General features: G+C 36.4%; 1 protein-coding gene across 6 annotated transcripts in view; it reads right to left on the minus strand.

Annotated features, from left to right (window-relative positions):
* Positions 1–20,336, minus strand: part of cpne8 (copine VIII) — a 70,417-nt gene that overhangs the window by 38,588 nt on the left and 11,493 nt on the right. For 2 of the 6 annotated variants that reach the window (XR_007928387.1, XM_051884777.1), the window contains exons 3-12: positions 18,607–18,653; positions 18,400–18,503; positions 11,786–11,825; positions 10,463–10,539; positions 8,148–8,211; positions 7,303–7,406; positions 4,649–4,753; positions 2,008–2,049; positions 1,852–1,927; positions 377–430 (exon numbers count right to left, since the gene is read on the minus strand). Coding sequence is in view for 5 of the 6 variants with exons in the window: in XM_051884777.1 (XP_051740737.1) it covers positions 377–430; positions 1,852–1,927; positions 2,008–2,049; positions 4,649–4,753; positions 7,303–7,406; positions 8,148–8,211; positions 10,463–10,539; positions 11,786–11,825; positions 18,400–18,503; positions 18,607–18,653 (713 nt within the window). In the remaining variant the exon portion in view is untranslated. Of the gene's footprint in view, positions 1–7; positions 260–376; positions 431–1,851; positions 1,928–2,007; positions 2,050–4,648; positions 4,754–7,302; positions 7,407–8,147; positions 8,212–10,462; positions 11,826–18,399; positions 18,504–18,606; positions 18,654–20,336 lie in introns of those variants that run through there. The other 4 variants (XM_051884781.1, XM_051884780.1, XM_051884779.1 and 1 more) reach the window with 4 other exon arrangements.

Below are 20,336 nucleotides of genomic sequence, written 5' to 3' on the forward strand. Positions count from 1 at the left end.
GTCGACATGAAAGTTTGGTAACACTTCCTATGTAGAGTCCTAAAGGGCATCATCACACTTTCGATAAGCAATGCATACTTTAATCATAAATGTCATATCAATATTCATGCTCAGGGTGATGATGTAACTCTCTAGAGTCACGGCATCAGGGCAGACCAATGATGAGCTACATCAACATTTATGAATATTTATATGCACAGCTTATGAAGGCATTGTGCATTGCTTATGAAGATATAATGTAGGACCTTCTATAAGAAGTCTTACCAATAAGGATGTTTGTTTGTTAGAACAAACAGGTATCGCTTTCTTTTGTTCTTCTTTGGAACTTTTTTTGTTTGTTATTTAAACTAGAAGATCTAGTTAAAAATGCACTCACGGTTCCTGAGTTTAGATATTTCTTCTTCTTTTTCTTTTTCTTGGGGTTCAGCACCTGCAGAAATGCAGCAAAATCAGACACAGGAAGTTGTTGAAATTTTGTTGAATTTCAAAAAATGGTGACCCAAAATTTAAGATTTATATAGTTTAATTGCATATATAAAATTTACGTTCATTTGGTTTACACAGTTTTAACATAAAAACTTAATGTGATGCATGTTTGTCAGTCACACATAAAAGAAACAAGTAAGACTTCCGTATTCAAAAAATCATGGCATAGTTTTTTATTAACTAATTGGATCTTTGGTTTTATTTAAATAACAATATTTTCAAAATGCATTTGTTCAAATTTCTTACGATCAGCATAAATTCATTTGTGTTTGTGTTTTATCATTCATTGTGAAATCATTTAAATTTATTCAGTTGAAGTATGAACAGTTAAAATGTGGCTACCTGTGGAACAAGCAATATTCAGTCAAAATGTATGAGATTCATTGATGATAATAATAATATATAAACTTGTTTATTGCAAGTTTATTACTTTGTGTTAAAACTGTGTAATCCAAATGGATGGATATTTTTATATACAATTCAAATTCATAATCATCTTACATTTAGGCCTAAACTTTTTCTGTTGCATACATGTGTGTTGCATATATATATATATATATATATATGTTTGTTTGTTGTCTTTTATTTTATTGTATGTTTTATATATATAATTTATTTTATTTTTTATTTTAACATTTTATTGCTCCAACTAAACTACATTTTAATCAAAATACTGCAAAATGTATTTATCTCTGTAGCATATCCAACATATGCAGAATGCATGAATTCAAGAAATTCATTTGTTTCTGGACAGAGATGATGAATAATGGTTGTGCCGATAAACCAGAAGCTCTTGGTGGAGATGAACGTTTGAAAACGCTTGCTAGACCTCTGGCTGTTATCTAAGGCTCTTGTGCCGTGGCCAGTTTTGATAAGTGTTCTTGTCATGGGTTTGATTTATGCTTCATTGATGTGGAGGTCATACAAAAGATGAAAAAATATGAGATTTCACAGGGATGGGGACAAAATGTCACAGTAAGGCCAGAAACATAATTTACGCTAGTAAGTAAATGCAGACATAGTTCTCAGGGGGCAAAAGAGTTACTGCATATCAGTACATTTAATATCATATTAAATCAGTATATGTATATATTCAGGTAGCAAATGAAAACATTTACATGGTTTAAAACTGTAGGGTTGTAATTGGTGAATCGCTTCATTAAACTGTCCAGTGAATCAGATTTTCCAATGCTACATATGAAATAAGTAGCGGCTCTACTTTTCCTTACTTCCTTAAGCCTCAACCACGCACTTAGGAAGTAATGTAAATGTCTGCACTAAAGTCTTGGATATTTCAAGAAGACATTAATGATATTTTAGGCAGGCATGTGTGAAAAATACATGGGGAAAATGAAAGTGGCTCACCTCCCACACAGTAAACTGAGAGTGGCCTTTAGAGAGCTCCCTGTAGCTGGTGCTGAACTCTCCAATATAGTCATGACTGAAAACACACACACAATCTCATGCAATATCTTGATGCATCTTATTTCAGTATTTACAGAACGGTTGTTTCTTTCTTACCCTCCATCTCTGTCCCAGTCATACACCTCGATTTTTATTGCTCTGCAAAAAAGAAAAAGAAAGTTCAGTCATTGAAAGTATGTGGTATTATATAGGTCACTCTATCTTTGATTTGCAAAGTAAACTTATGTAAATTTAAACATTAAAAAAATTCTGTAGCTTTAAACATTCTAGCAGACAAGCAATGTCCTTAAGTGTTGGTAAATACATAATATATTTCGGTATATATAAAACAGACAGATCTCGCCTCCCATTGACAAGACATTAATACAGGTTTGGGACTGAGTGAGTAAATGATGACAGAATTTTCATTTTTGGGTGAACTATCCCTTTAAGATTAAGTTAGACTAGAATTATTAGTTTTGTGGTCAAGGTCATGACACTACAAGTTCACATCTACATGTACATCTGCTTTTCTGTTATGAATTGACAAACATAAAAACAATAAGATAATGAAAAGATGCTGAATATATTTTCTGAAAGTCATTCTGACAGAACTTTTTGAATTATAGAGTAGTTCATAATTTCGATAAGAGCTAGTTATAATTGTAACAGGGTTGATGCATACAGTGCTCAGCGTAAATGAGTACACCCCCTTTGAAAAGTAACATCTGCTTTTCTGATATGAATTGACAAACATAAAACAATAAGGTAATGAAAAGATGCTGAATTTATTTTCTGAAAGTCATTCTGACAGAACTTTTTGAATTATAGAGTAGTTCATAATTTTGATAAGAGCTAGTTATAATTGTAACAGGGTTGATGCATACAATGCTCCACGTAAATGAGTACACCACCTTTGAAAAGTAACATTTTAAACAATATCTCAATGAACACAAAAACAATTTCCAAAATGTTGACAAGACTAAGTTTAATATAACAACTTATAACATGAAAGTAAGGCTAATAATATAACTTAGACTACACATTTTTCAGTTTTACTTAAATTAGGGTGATGCAAAAATGAGTACACCCCACAACAAAAACTAGTACTTTGTATGGCCTCCCTGATTTTTAATGACAGCACCAAGTCTTCTAGTCATGGAATGAACAAGTTGGTGACATTTTGCAACATCTATCTTTTTCCATTCTTCAAGAATGACCCCTTTTAGAGACTGGATGCTGGATGGAGAGTGATGCTCAACTTGTCTCTTCAGAATTCCCCATAGGTGTTCGATTGGGTTCAGATCAGGAGCCAATGAATCACTTTCACCCTGTTCTTCTTCAGAAATCCAACAGTGGCCTTAGATGTGTTTTTAGGATCATTGTCATGTTGGAAAAGTGCACGACGACCAAGGGCACGGAGTGATGGTAGCATCTTCTCTTTCAGTATAGAGCAGTACATCTGTGAATTTATGATGCCATCAATGAAATGCAGCTCCCCGACACCAGCAGCACTCATGCAGCCCCACATAAGGACACTGCCACCACCATGTTTCACTGTAGGCACCATGCATTTTTCTTTGTATTCCTCACCTTTGCGACGCCATACAGTTTTGAAGCCATCAGTTCCAAAAACATTTATCTTGGTCTCATCACTCCAGAGTATAGAGTCCCAGTAGTCTTCATCTTTGTCAGCATGGGCCCTGGCAAACTCTAGGAGGGCTTTTTTGTGCCTGGGCTTTAGGAAAGGCTTCTTTCGTGGACAGCACCCATGCATGCCATTCCTCTGCAGTGTACGCCATATTGTGTCACGTGAAATAGTCACCCCAGTTTGGCTTTCTACTACTTCTTTAGATAACTGCAGTGAACTTGCATGCTGATTTTCTTCAACCCTTCTCATCAGAAGACGCACCTGTTGAGGTGTTAATTTCCGTGGACGACCTGGACGTCTCTGTGAGATGGTTGCAGTTCTCTCAGATCTTTTTAAAATTTTTGTACCACTTTTGCTACAGTAAGACTGATAAGTAAAGCTTTGCTGATCTTCTTGTAGCCTTCACCTTTCTGGTGTAAAGAAAATATTTTCTTTCTCAGGTCTTGTGACATTTCTCTTCCATGTGGTGCCATTGCTGACAGCATGAACCACCTTACCGAATTCAAAGGGGTTTTAACATATAGAGGTCTTGATTAAAGCAAAACTACATTTGAATATCATAAAGTAAAACGCAGGTTTTTGTGTTGCCGCTGTGTGGTGAAATATACCGTGTTTTTAACGTTTACTTAATCATGAGTTCTGAGCGTTCTCTTATAACTCTGTCCTCATTCATTTGTATGTTCGTCTGTAAGTTTTTGGGCTGTTTAATATTGGGATTTTGTTTAAAATCCCCCACCGTGGCTCTGCCCCTCAACATCAAGCCCCACCCACAGCCCCACCTTCATAAAATATGTTCCCGTGGCTATAGATATACGTCAAAATACAGAATAATTCTTATCGCAACTTCCGTTTCATGCTGACTTTAATACTTTTATTGAGCAAGGGTGCATTAAATTGATCAAAAGTGACAGTAAAGACTTTTACAGTACACATTTTCACATTTTTAAATGGTAGTATATGATAACATTTCTATTTTCTATTTCTGTTTTTGATCAAAATGTGATAATACAATGAGAAGTGAAAGAAACCAAAAAGATCCAAATGTGTTTCTGAGTCCTCTCATTCACACCAAGTTGAAGCTCAGAGGTCAAATATTTGTCATAATACCTGTCATAATCCCCATTACACAGCGCTCTGACTGGGATCTTGAAGGCCTGCCATACAGGGTCCAGTGTGTTTTTCACCACCTCTGTTTTATGACAGATGGTAAATCTAACAAACAGGACATATCAAAGAGGAAGAACCACAACATTGGAGATGAGAAACAGTCAGTGTGAAAAGGGGTCTTAAATAGGTCATATCACGCATGCACCATTCACTAAAAGTGTCAAAGAAGACCGAGACCAGGTTCAAAGACAAGATATTAAATGAGGCATCAAGCATAACCACAGATTAGACTTAAAAAATCAAATCTAGCATGGAAATACATCTGATATAAGCAGGACTTAATTTGTGCCGGAACAAGCTGGTTGCGGAACCTGTGAAATCCGATCCGGCACCATATTTGGGGATCCCCCATCTCATACTAAAAAGATATTTTCATTGTACTGTGTACATTTGATCAGGAAAATTAACTATAATAATGATAATGTCATTAATAACTTGCTATATCCGTGTGAAATACATAAAACATTATTAAAAAGTAGAAGAAATGCAGCTACAAAGTGGTACATGTCATGTTTTGGTGATCTATATCTATTGGATTTGACTGCTATTCGCATTTCTAACACATGACAAGCAATGTATGTAGAATAAAGTACGTATAACATGTCAACTTCAATGCACTTCTGTTATATGGGCAACTGTTTTCTGAAATCTTTGCATTTAAAACCAGCTTTTACATAAACTTGTGCGCTCGTTTGAGGTCAATAATTTTTTATTCGACAAATGCATAAACTGTGATGGAAACACATTTACAGAAAAAACTCCTCGTGAATTTATTAGGAATATAAGATGTGCATTAAAAAGTATGAGACTGAATAAAATGTCTCACGTTTTGTATATGCCATTTTGCAAATAAACAAAAAAAACTAAAAAAAAACTAAAGAAAAGATGAATCATTGCACATTTACATCCACTACGTTATGCGCATTATATCTTGAGGGAACCTGCCTTGTCATGATGGAGTCCATTGTTTTGGAGAGAGTTATTAATGTTGTTGGACATTGTTTTATTAAATGCTGCGAGGAGACACCGAAAAATTGATAAAATATCTCACATGGTGGCTTAAATGGCCACTATGCCTATATGCTGGCAATACCTGGAAGTGCCTGCACACAGAATGATATGGCCAGAGTTTAAACTTCCGAATTCAGCATGAATGTCAAGGTTTATGTTGGAAGAATTGTGTGCCAAGGTCAGACCTTTTGTTGGTCAGACCTTTGATGTTTTACATGCATAAATGGTCACAACATGTCATCAGTATGCAAATAAACTGTTTCCATAATGTGCATTTTAACTAACAGAAAACTTAATAGAATCTGCATCTAGTGCATTAAATTTCTATGTCAAAGGGGACCTATTATGCCCCTTTCACAAGATGTAATTTAAGTCTTTGTTGTCCCCAGAATGTGTCTGTAAGGCTTCAGCTCAAAATACCCCACAGATCATTTATATAGCTTGCCAAATTTGTGCCTATTTGGGTGTTAGCAAAAACATGCCGTTTTTGTGTGTGTCCCTTTAAATGCAAATGAGCTACTGCTCCTGGCCGCTTCCCAGAAGAGGACGGAGCTTTAACAGCTTGTGCTTCAACAACAACAAAACTGAAGAATCTCACGCAGCCCAAATGTCAGAAATTGTCAGTAGTGGTGTTCAGCCGTACAAGTCTGACACTGATGGAGAGACTCAGAAAGAAGTTACAACTTTTAGAATGCAACTGAATGTTTCTGAACGGTTAGTGGATAAATTTATGTAGTTGCTGTGGAGTTGATTCAACTCATCGACTAGCATGTGCCGTCATGTTAATCTTTTGTGTAAATCCAGCATTGAACTGACCCTTTGTGAAGCAGTCCAGCATAAAATAAACACTTTACCGACATTCTTCGGCACATTTCCTTCAAAATTGTAATTCAACCATGGGGTCCTCAGTGATGCCGGGGGTCTATGGAGACTCTTATGTTCACTGGTACATCCAATAACAGACAATTTGTAATGTTTTTTGGCGAAGACATTGTATACCTCCAGCTGCTACAGTGAGGAAACAGAAATGGCGGACTGCTGCAGGCTCTCTCAAGGCGGTATCTATGCTAATAGGGCAGATCGTCACCAGTTATGGGCGGGGCTTCCCCCTACTTTTACGTAATTTGGATCCGTGCATTTAGAGAGACTGTTTATGATTTATGGGGATTATAAAAAAAGGAGTGGGTGGATTTTTACCATTATAGGCTGGTTGTTTACACACACTGTGGACACACATCTGTGTTCAAACATCTTATAAAAGTGAATTTTGCATAATAGGTCCCCTTTAATTCTGAGAGTTTATTTGCATGTCAACCGTTTCCATTTAGCATTTTGAAATTGCCCATCAAAATATTTAAAGGGAAACCCGACTGCATATGTTCCGTTACATTTCCTAACCCCACTAACTTGCTGGATCTGTTACCACCCCCCCAACCCCCCTTGTTCCAGGACCTCGGAATTTACAAATTAAGCACTGGATATACAGTAAGTACTGATATAAATAAAAATAAAAAAACATTCTATTGTCTGTATTTTATGAACTGTGTCCAATAGGAAAATGGGGAGAAAAACGAAAAACTTACGTTCCATCTTCATTGCTACGGTAAAAGACCAGGAAAGGGTCTGACTTTCCAAAGAAATCTTTCTTGTCCAGTTTGTTGCCACAAAACTGCATCAGTACTGACTCCTGATAAACAAAAAACACATTAACAACTAATGGTGGCTGTGCTGGTATGTATTGAGAATATGGGGCAACATTTCTAAAAACAAAAACCACACACATAAGCACAAACTGCATGACTCTGTTTAGTAAATATTTGCAAAGAGAAGAGGAGACAAAAAGAGATAAGAAAAAGAAGACAAGTGACCAGACAAGAAGAAACGAGACAAGATGAAAAAGGAAAAGAAGAAAAGATGACAATATGACTAGAGTCAAGAAGAAATGAGGAAGAGTAGAGATAAGAAATGAGACAAATCAAGAAAAAAAAGACTCAAATAGACAAGAGTAGATGAGGACAAACATCACAGGCAGAGACAAACAGAGACCGAAAAAAATTAGAAAAGAGAAGAAGACAAAAAAGACTAGATGACATGAAATGAGACAGGAAGAGAAGACATGAGACAATGCAAGAAATGAAGAGAAGAAAATAAAAGAGACAAGAAAGAAGAAAAGAAACCAAAAAAGACTAGATGAGAAGAAACGAGACAAGAAGACGAGACAATGGTAGATGCAAGGAGAAGAAAATAAACGGAGAAGACAAAATAAATAAGACAAGAAGACAAGAATAGATTAGACAAGACAACATTAGGCATAAAGACAAGAGAAGATATGGGATGAAAAGGGACAAGAAGAGACCAGATGAGACTATTGGAGAGAAGAGAAAAAGACGAGATGAGACGAGAAGACATTCGAAGTCAGTTGACGTACCCTGCAATTTCCAAGTTCTTCAGCTTTCACAATAATAGTTCCACAGTTCTTCCCAGGAATGCCTCTAAAATCAGAAGGAACAATGTGTGTTACTGAAGAAGCCCTGACAACATTGATCTTGACAAGAAGCACACAACTGACCAATTCTAAAAAGGGTTCAAATTCTACAGGAACGTCATTGACACTTAACCTTATAGCTTACTCCAGGAGGACTGATCCTGTAGTTCACGAGTTTACACGTACATGAAATCAAAATTAAGTAATTCGTATAGTAATTTATGCGTATTTGGCGTGCTGTCCGGGGGAGGGCTCCGAGCTCGGAATTTGGCCCGAACCCAGAGTACTCCCCCTCCTTAACTGGGATAGAAACCGACCAAGAGTGAGGTGATGGGGTGGTGGAGGGATGCTGTGAAACTTGTCGCGGGATAGAGGTGAGAGACGGCTTTATATACTGGCTTCCTCTTGCACTGATTGATTACCTGAACGTGCACCTCCCGAATTTTGTTAAATAAAACTTCATTAAGAACAGAACTTTGCTTTGGATGTAAGTGCCTATTAAAAGGAGTAATTAGTAAATACTGTATGCTGACTGGGGTAAATGAATGGGAATGTACAGCCCATACTGTGTGAATAAGTGAACATCAATAAGAGATCGTAGCCAGTCGACAGTTATGAATGCATGTATCTGGGCTGCATAAATAAATGAGTGTTTGTAGAAGCAGACAGGCGAATACAAGAGTGTTTGCTGTGTTCTTATGTAAGACTACACTCAAGAAGCCCAAGACGGAACTGAATTTAAATTGTATGGACCCAACACTTCAACATCCTGCACAAGTGCCTGACAAAGATGAACGATGAAAGATTTTGAAGATAATTTGATGAGAGAACAAACTTCTCCCTTACTTATGCGTTGGCAGCGTTGCCTTGAGTGCTTGTTTCAATTCCACTAAGTAGTTCTGGGTTATGTTATAGAGGTTAGAGTAGCAGATCCATGTTAACTGAAGACATGTCTTTAATCTGCTCTGAATCTACAGATGTCCTCTGAGGTACTCTCCTAAATTAACCTGAAATGTGCAGCCGTCTACCAGGAATTACTTACAATGAAACTGACAGACAAAGAGAGAGAGACAAAAAGTTACCTGTGTAGCTCTAAGCTACAAGCTAATCATATTTAGAACTACAATCAAGCAGCTATTTTAATTAACCTGATAGCTCATGTATGGCATTGAGACATTCCCTGTCAGAAGGGCCGTAAGCAAATAATACAACATCATCAATAATTCTATCACTTCTATATTTCTAAGTTTGTCAACTTGTATAATCATTAACAACTGTAAGTGCGCAACTAGCAAAAGGTTTTCTATAGCTAGTGCTATTTACTTACCTCTCAGGAAATTGGTACTCGACAAATGTTACTTAATTACCAAATTAATCTTAATTAAATCTCCACATACACAATGCTTACCAGATGATGCCCTGTTTTTGGGCATAAATCTCACTCACATTTACACATAGTGAAGCTGGCCCTTTTCAGATTTTCAAAATGTTTTTGAGAAAGGTTTCAAAAGGTTTTTGTAAGAAAAATATCCATATTTAAAACTTTATAAACTATAATCAATGGCTTCTGGTAACGGCCGTACACAAGTCGAGTTCCGGTCGAAAAGCAACCTCTGACCCGACGCATGACGTATTGTCTCTCAATTAATTTGAGTCCATGAAAAAACATACAATTTGAAATGTGCTGTTTTGTTTTGATACTATTCAGCTATTTTGACACAGTCAGCTCCAGTTAAATAAGTAATGCTTATTTAATGCTCATTAATATTGAAATTCTCTCTCTTTTTTTTATGGGGGTGCTGCAGAACTGATTAAATGAAATAAATCCACATACACATTACATGTTTAATTAATAGGGGTAAAACTCTCAAAGCATACAAGCTTGAATCCTGATTAAGAACATTTTAAAGGAAGAAAATCAGTTGTAAATTTAGCAAATTTGTAATTTGATTGGAGCTGTTCTAAAAACCTTCCTCACATAAATTGAAAAGCAACTGGATGTGCTTTTTGTTATTTAGGTTGATATGTAAATTCAGAGGAAGTCATTTTTGAAAACAGATTCAGATTAGATTTTTTTGCAGTTTAGCCAAAGGACACAATTTATATGCAGAAAAAAAATGAATATGAAAATGTCCTTCTTTGAGGACAGTAAAATAAACTGAGATAAATCCAAATTGAAGCAGTGTTAGCTGAGAATTGAAATCATATTTCAACACGTTGTGTTTCAGAGAAGTGTGAAGCTCAAATGCAGGACTTACATGAGTGATCTTTCCATACGACTTCCCAGAGATCCCACCACCTCTCCCAGAGTACAGTACATCTGGCCCAGGAAGTCCTCCGAACACATACACATATTAGGAATGGGAGCTTTATTCACATGTCATGAGTTTTGGCCGTTTGAGTACAAGGTGACTGATATCTCAGTACACATTCAAGTCAACATGAAATCAAAATGGACCCTTATTTATTATGAAAAATAAGCTATTATATTAATGCTTAATATTACTGTATAATATTATAAAGCATTAGTTACATTAGCAGAAAAGAAAAGTTGTTTCAGGGGCAGAATGTAGATTGAACAAATTATTTAAAAAAAATAATGTGCACAAACGAATCATTCACATTTCACTCACTCAGAAATATGTCACAGAAATATGGGTTGTGAACTTGTCATGCCTGTAAGCTAGTATTTGTTCTCCAGTGGGAAATGGGAATGATTTTTGACTAACAATCCAAATTTCCCATGCGATCCCATTTCATATTCAGTGTATTCAATCCGAAAAGGACATAATTAAGTAGTCTTTATACTTTTTGTTTGCGTATTTTAGTTTATATCATTAGATTATATACATAATAATAACTATATTAAAGTAATATCTACCTTTTTATCTTTTCTTCACACGTCTTATATTTCATAAAATAAATACATAAATATTAGAGGCAAAATTGTTGGTTGTGAAGTGTGTGTGCGCGCGCGTGCGTGTGTGTGTGTGTGTGTGTGTTTTAAAATTAAAAGTCTTGGCCTGGGACAAGAGTAAAACAAAAGTAAATAAAAGTAAATGTTTAAATGTAAATGAAAAAACATAAAGAGACATTTTAAAAAAAAAATATGAATAATGTGGGTAAATGAAGAAAAATGAAAATGAAATCTGTTTCAGTACTAATCAATTCCTGGGACATAAAAGTCCTTGAAAAACAAGGATATGGATGAGAATAGGACCTTATTTTAGATAAGCTCATGATAGGCTGCATGTGGGCAACATTTGTGGCAGAAAGGTTTTGCAGATGGAAAGGCGGGACAGAAAAAGGCAGACATTCTCCTGAGAGAGCTGATTAGAATGTCTGTGCCCAGAATCTCTGAACATCAATCCCACAGGTGCACTCTGGGATATAGAGTGACCCATGGTTATGACCCCACAAAATGCTTGAATAAATCACGATAAAACCCCCATGATGAGGGTCAAACAAGGTGTCTGTATAGGGCCACACACATAACTGTAACACAAACAAAAAATATAACATGTCTTTAAATTTAACAAACACAGTGTCCATCAGTTTTACATTTACAGGAAAACACTTACATGTTTGGACAGGTTGTCACTCTTTGAGTCAAGGTCATACCTAGAAATAAAAGGAAAACTGTAAATGACACTCAATTAAATGCTTGTAGAGATTAAATGTGTAATTTCTGTGGCACCCAACAGATGCTGAAATAAGTCCTAAAATCCGTAAATGAGTTGCATTTTTGCACTTTTGGTACCATCATTTCAAAGTCAGTGGGTTTTTTGAATGGATTTTTGGTTAATTGCCTGAAATAAGGTCTGTGGTTAACACGATTTCAAGATATTTTCATGTTTTTTCTACAACATAAAATACATCAGGAATACTCTACTCATGATTTAAAAAAAAAAAAAAAAAGATTTTTTATGTATCTTGGAAAAGGTACATAAAAGTGGCTTATAAGGCCTACAGAGTCTATCAGGAACACTGATCATCATCAGCCGAACAGTTAAACTTATCTACTTACTAAGTCCATATTATACTTTTACATTGTATTTATACTTACGCTCTTGATACTACTCAAATTTTCCAACTTGTTTGTTCAAAAAAGGATTAAAAAAGCTTTTGAAAGGTGACGTTGAAGTCATGCGACCCTGGTGTAGTTTATCCCAACTTTAGCTTTTAACTTCTGACAGTTGTATTTAGGCTTCAAAATTGATAAAAGTTGTGTTTGTTTGTGAAGATTATCTTTATGAACAAAAAATGCAGTATCAAACTTTTGTTGGTCACAGCTTATTTTCTGCAATAATCCAAAATTCAAAGGAAAAATCCTATTGGATTTTTGTAGAGGGAACCAGGGCGATGCAAATTTGTGAGTTGGCCTACAAAAAATATCACCATGGCACTCTGTTGCAAAAATAACTAGATTATTTTTTTTTCAGAAGAATATGTCATCACTGCAGTGTGGTGACATTATAAAATATAGATATTATGGAATCACCCACACAATCAACACACTCTCATGGCAATTGAATGCTTTGCCAAATTGTTGGCGAATTTGTAGAAATTTGTACAATGTCATTCGTATATATATTTTCGTACGATCTGATTATGCCCCACTGAGAGTTAATTTTAGGATGAGGATCTAATACGGTTAAAAAAGTAGGATTTTATTAGTTTTAATTAGGATTTTTTTTCTTTATTATGGTATTAGGACTGTGTATCAACCTGACAATTATCAAAAATATCAAAAATTAATTTTAATTCAGAAATTAACATGCTTATTGTAGAAGAGGTGTATTCAAGTATAAATTGCAGTTTTATTTATTTATTTATTTTTTGAACAAATGAGGTCATTCACCGCTTAGCAAGCACCAGACGCTCCTCCTGTCTTTCATTGTTATTGCTGCTTTTGCGCATTAGGATAGAAGAAAGAATTTTAACAGCCAAAATTGCACACTTTACCTTTAAGTCATGTTTTTTACTGTTGTTTTCTGTATGTCACTGCTTCTGTTTTCTCGTGACATTCTGAATGAACACGAGCCTGTTGTTCACCGGCAGCTTAAATGAAGCCTCAGTGGGTGGCAACAACCTACATGTTTGAGGAAAAATCTGTCATGTTGGGATACATGTTATTTTCCTTTCAGCATGAATCTACACTCTTGGCTGTCTCTTTCTTTGTCTGTCCGACTTATTCTTCCTCCCGCTGTGCAAAATGAGCAGCGTCAGCACATGTGCGGATACTTCCAGCCACGCAGGAGAGACCGCTGGGGTTGAGACATGCTTTTACCTGACCGAACAGGGCTGTTCACAGATATTTTGAGGGGCAGTGGTCCAAACCAAAAAAAAGAAAAACGGGGGGGGGGGGCTTGTTAATATAAATTATCCAGTTGTTACAAATATCCAATTAAAAGAGAAGACAGAACATGCTAGACCTTCACTTCTTTGACTCTTTTGAGTTGACTCTGAGGCAAAATCATCTTATTGTAAATACAATTAGACTTAGTGCTAATTCATTTCATGTTGTTGTAATTACTCTTCCATTCAAATCATTTAATGTCTATCTTTCTTTTTATCACACTCTAGCAATTTACTGTCAGCCCAAGGCTATCTCACGACCAGTTCGTATGTATTTTACGAGGTGGCTAATTCGTATGAATTCTTACGACATCACTCTTGATGGTTAAGTTTAGGGGCGGGGTTAGGGGAAGGTCACTCGTACGAATTCGGCAACTCGTATAATAAGTACGATTTAGCAAAAAACGTATGAATTAGCCACCCCGTAAAATACGTACAAATTGCCGTGAGATCAGGTTGTGGTCAGCCAGTCAACAGATTTATCTGTACCTGTCTGATTTGGCTGATGCTCAGTAGACTCTTCCCTCACTCTCTGAACCTGCCTCATCTCATCTCATCTTTAATGTAATATTATACAGTATAAATCTTCATTATATACTATATAATACTATGTGTCATGATTACGGTCTTCTGTTCCCCTGATCTTGTGTGGACTTTTATGTTATTTCCTCCTTTTTGGCTCAACAAAGTCCTGTACATAATCCTCAGTTTTTTGATCTCCTTGGTGGAGATGCATAATCCTCACTGTTGGGTCCATTTGTGGTCGAGTCTTCTGTTATGAGGGCTGACCTCAAAAACAAAGAAGAGCTGGGTCCAAATTCAGTGAGTTTAATAATAAAATAAACATAACAAATCCAACATGGAGAACTGTAATGATGGGTCGGCAGAGCGGCAGACAAACAGTATCGGGTCATAGGCAGAGATCAGGGCAGGCGGCAAACAAACACAGTCCAGTACACAGGCAAGGTTCAGGGCAGGCAGCAGAGAATCACAAAGAATAAACAATCCAAACGGAAACCAGGAAACAGTCCACAAGAAAACGCTTAGAAATGATCACCACGGCAAATCAAGACTTCGCAAAGGGTGTGTGTGTGTGTGTGTCTTAAATAGTCCAGGTAATGATCTGCAGGTGTGTGTGGCAATTGGTGATTGGTGCATGTGATTGGAAGGGAGGATTATGGGAAGTGGAGTCCAGGAACTGACAGGAACAGACAGTGATCGTGACAAGAACAGACAACCAGGGAACAGAATAAGTACACCAAACATAACATCCATGAAGGACAATACTCGACAAGGAACACAAAAAAACCACTGGGGTTTAAATACACAAGGGGTAATTGGCGAACAAGACACACCTGAGAACAATCAAAGAACTAATTAACAAGAAAAACTACAAAGGACTACAAAACAAGGCGTAAAACAGGAAATAACATAAAAGTCCACACAAGACCAGGGGAACACAAGATAGGAATCATGACACTATAGATCACTAGTATAAACTAAGACAACTGATTATAATTGGAAATATACTTTAAAGGAGTTGTGACAGACTGTCAGTGTTTTTTTTTTTGTTTTGTTTTTTTGTCTACAAAGTGTACCAAACAACTGCAAATTTTGTTTTATTTATTAGATCAGATGGGGTACAATAATTTGATTAGACAAGAATTCTAATTCTCTTCCAAGAATGTGAATATTTTGTACAAGTTGTTAGCACAATTAGAAGACAAGGAGCAAAACATTACTAACAGAAATATAAAAACAAACTACCAAATTACTAATTCAGTGGATCAACACGTCTGTAAAGTGGATTGTAATACATCTACCTGTCTCAACCTTCTGGAAGAGTCGTCTCTAGGGCTGTCAAATTAAAATTAAAATTTTGAATATTCGTGAAACTTAAAATAAAAATCCACATTTGAATGCAAAAACGGTGCATTCGAATTTTAGGTGTGCAGCCTTATCAGTGACGAATGATGCGATGATGATGTAAGACTTGATGCATTTAAATTTTTTTCTTAGCCTATCCAGTTGAACCCACTTGATGTGGCGCTGCTGCGTTGTTCATTCAAAACATTGCAGAAATAGAGAAGCTTGACCAAGCCGTTCACACAGAACACATTTTCTGCGCTGCTTTTCCATTGTTTTCTATGTAAACAAGCGCTAGACAGACATCTTTGACCACTGCACTCGTGTCTCAACAGAGAGCCGCATGTTTAGAAAGCCATGTAAAGTTAAAAGAAGTTCAATTTTTAAAAAACATGTCTCAAGACTTTGTGTGTTTTTTCCCCATTCTATTGCATCTCATGTTTTTAAAAGCAAAAAAGTACTCTCGCAATTTACAAAACTATATTTAATTTCTAAATGTTGCTTTTAACATTATGTGATGAAGGCCACCGGGCCACCCCCTGTGCATACAACCTGTGACCCACAATTCATGTTCAAATCTCATCGGCAATAAGAGCGTGTCAGTACTCAGTATACTAGATGTTTTATTTTAGCTGTGCTGTGATTTTGTATGTGTGCTAACTTTATGTCAAGAATCTACCACACTCACACACAACGCAGTCTACAGGGGTTTGGTTTTCAGCTTGTGCTGTATATTATCTATGCCAAGCACACTGAATAACCTGTCACCAACAAGTGTATTAAATATGGATAAATATGTGTCGATTATTATTAAATTATTTGATTGTATTTGGTCACGTCTCCACCCATCCAACATATCTGCACCGAGCACATTTTTTGACATGACGCACAACCCAGCATACCCGGTTAAAGAAGTCACCGCTCACCACTGATATAGGCTATATATATATACAGTGCTCTAAGTGGGCTGGACTTCATTATGTGCCTAAATTGATGTAAATATAGGGCCTTTTTCCATCTTTTTTATCATCTACCAGGTAAAAATTGTAAGTTTTATCATTTAGAAAAGTATTAGCACATCTCTTGTCAAAAATCCAGTTAAATATTGCATTAAATTAGGATCTGACAATTTCGAATAGAAATCTCCATGGTTACTAAGCAGATACTCTCTCTCTCTCTCTCTCTCTATATGTATGTATATATATATATAGAGAGAGAGAGAGAGAGTACGTATATATATAGAGTATAGACACATATATATAGCCCCATATCTCAGAGAAGGGACCAGGTGTAAAACTATAAACTGTCAGTCAGGTGTACACACACTCACATACTGATGAATGTGACATATCCATCAAAATGTCACATCCTGAATATGATAATATCAGGACAGGGAGATGATTACATGATCGACCAACTGCACACACACACACACACACACACACACACACACACACACACACACACACACACGTACGTCACTGATGTTCTATTCTGCCTTTGTTAATAAACACTCATGTATAATGTGCATCATGTGTCTCTAGATGATTTGTAAAGGTAATGTACTGTACATATGGGACGGCCGCTTTAATTCTGTGCGGACACTCTAATGGAGGATCTGCAGTGTGTGTTTGACCGCGTGCATGTGTGTGTGGCGGAGGTGAATAATGCATAAATGTAATTTCTGGGATACTGCTGTATAAAATGTGCTTCACTGAGCAGAAGCAAGCCAAAACCCTGCAGGCTGTGTGTGTGTGTGTGTGTGCGTGTGTATATGTGAAATCATACAAAACTGCATTAAAAGGTCTCCTATGTTACTTATGAAAGCAGCAGTTTTTAAAAGGCTCTGGATGTCTAATTGTTTACAATGAACATGGAGATCATTAAATATGCAAATCTGTGTGCTCATGTTTTCAATTATTGATACACGAGTCATTGACATGGTACTCAGATTTTTTGTCTGCATGGATTCATGTTTTGAAAACAAACAAACAAACAAACAAATGACAAACAAATAGACAATGATCTAAAACACCCCTACTACCATGCACAGGTTTGCAATTTCTGAATTTCTAAAATTTATTTTGATATTTTTGTGGCCGTATGAAGTGACGAGAATACTTTTTGTGCGCAAAAACAAAACAAAAATATCGACTTTATTCAACAATTTAAACCGTTGTCATACGTAGTGAACTCAGTGCAGGCTTCCTTGTTTACGTGCGTATGCCAGCTCATTATTGGCCGGTTCCTGTGTCAGCATCACATGCATGTGTCATGCTGCTCACGTGTTCAGCTTCGGCCAATATTGAGTTGCCGTTTGGACGTAAACAAGGAAGCCTGCACTGAGTTCACTATGCATGACAAGTTTGACAACGGTTCAAAATAAAGTTGTTATTTTTGTTTTGTTTTTGCGCACAAAATGTATTCTCGTCGCTTCATAACATTAAGGTTGAACCACTGTAGTCACGTTGACTATTTTAATCATGTTTTCAACTACCTTTCTGGACGTCAAAAGGTGCAATGACGTTGTTGCCTATGTGTGGATCAGACACCCTCGGATTTCATCAAAAAATATCTTAATTTGTGTTCTGAAGATGAATGAAGGTCTTACGGGTGTGGAACGACAAGAGGGTGAGTAATTAATGACAGAAATTTCATTTTTGGGTGAACTAACCCTTTAAGATGTGTATATTCAAATATACTCAAGATGTAAGGAAAAAAAATATTACATTTTAATTACACCACTTGACATTTAGAGACAATTTTTAAAAAATATATTTTTCAAAAATGTATGAGCCCAGTGATAATACAAAATCTAATTTTAATGAGTTTGGCTCATGGTTTTTAAACCAGAATTTTATTCTCTTCATTTGGTGTTTTTGGCAGAGAACATTGATCATTTCCAAAATGCATTATTTACCCAAACAATTAATCTCAAACACAAACCCATTTGCATGCTGATTATACTCACAGGTCAAAGCGTAAATTTTGTCTCTCTTCAAAGAAGTAATCGAGGATGAATTTGTGCACAAAGTCTGGATTCAGCGTGTTATCGATGACTTCTGTCCTGCCAAACTAAAAAATAGAACAGCAAATGGCATCACATGACCAGCATGTATAAAAGTAATGAAAATTAAAAAATACATTTCTGAAAACACAAATTCAGAAAATACATTACCTCTCTCCACTCCCTGTTCGCCACTGTCTGAGTGTACAGCACACAAACTACACAGAAACAAAGTTAAAAGAAAATTACTTTGATGCATTAAAATGCCACCTTGGTGGAGAGAAGAGTGAAAATAGCAGCCCTGGTTTAATTAATTCAGCAAATTAAGAAATCAAATATGCACGAAAAGCAACAAAATATGTGTAGAGCTCTTGAGACATTGGATCATTTGTATGAGAAGAGCGGTGTCTCACACACACACACACACACGCACACACACACACACACACACACACACACATTCATTCATTGACACAATACAATCTCTAGCTTCTTACCCTAACCCTACCCATCACAACTAAGTGCGTAACCTGAAACCTTACCTCAAACCTGCCCTTAACCTAACTATAACCTTATCCCTAAAACCAAGTCTTGAACCTCAAACAGACCTTTAAAGGGCTCTCAAAAAGTGAGGACCAGCCAAAATGTCCTCACTTTACTCTCTTGGTCCAGACTCCGATGGTCTAAAACTCAAACAGGTCCTCACAAAGATAGTTGTACAAGTACACACACACACACACACACATCCGTCTCCCAGGACAGAAATGAGTACAGGTGGTCATAAAGTCACACTCTATAAACTCTACGAGGCTCTAGGGTCCAAACCCAATATAAAGGTGGAGATTATGCATGCTCGGCAGACAATGATGTCTTTTTTTAATTAGGCATATTTTTAGACACAGTCTGATGGCAGGTATTGGCTCGTGTTTAGAAGGAAGGCCCCTGGGCAGCCAAACAGATGTTCAGAAACGGAATTATTTCAGCCGCCTGCCGGTGCTTTTGATATGAATTGGTGAGACTTGTAAGTGTGTGTGTGTGTGTGTGTGTGTGTGTGTGAGAGAGAGAGAGAGAGAGAGAGATAGATAGAGAGAGAGAGAAAGAGAGAGAGAGAGAGAGAGAGAGAGAGAGAGAGAGAGAGAGAGAGAGAAATCTGCCTCAGCTGTCTAAATGCACTCAGAAACTCTTCTAACTTTCATTTTGTCAGCTGGGTTTATAGACACATATGGTGACCTGGACACCTTCCAAAAATACACACACATGCACAATATCATACACTGAAATTTACATATATGACTATATACTGCCATACACTCCTAAAAAAAAAAGGTTCTTTATTGGCATCAATGGTTCCATTAAGAACCCATCCATGGAACCCATCCAATCTTTCCATTGCACCAAAAGTTCTTTATAGTGAAAAAAGGGGGGGGGGTGTCTTCTATCGCATCACTGTGAAAAACCATATTGGAACCTTTATTTTTAAGAGTGTAGATGAGAGCACAGTAATAGATCTATTCTTTGTTGTCATAGAAACCTCCTTCACATTAGAAGTTGGGAACAACCAGCCTCTGGGTCATTTCTGGCCCTAAGACCATTTAAGTAGTGTTGCATGATATTGGAAAAAAACTGACATTGCAAATTTTTTGTTTTTCTGCAATACATATTGCGATATACTATATTCACTAGATGAATTGAATAGCTCTATTTGTAAAGAATTAGTAATTCTAGAATGATTGTGGTGATTTTGTAGGGGAGTGCATCTGCATAGAAAATAATAAACAAATTACAAGCATGGATAAATACAATAATACAATATACAAATGAAATAAACAGTGCTTTAGCCTATGTTTTTCAGGTACGTCTAACAGTATTCAGGTACAGAAATTGAATAATCAAATGTATAT

The sequence above is a fragment of the Ctenopharyngodon idella genome, chromosome 24 (genome assembly GCF_019924925.1).
Source record: "Ctenopharyngodon idella isolate HZGC_01 chromosome 24, HZGC01, whole genome shotgun sequence".
NCBI lineage: Eukaryota > Metazoa > Chordata > Actinopteri > Cypriniformes > Xenocyprididae > Ctenopharyngodon > Ctenopharyngodon idella.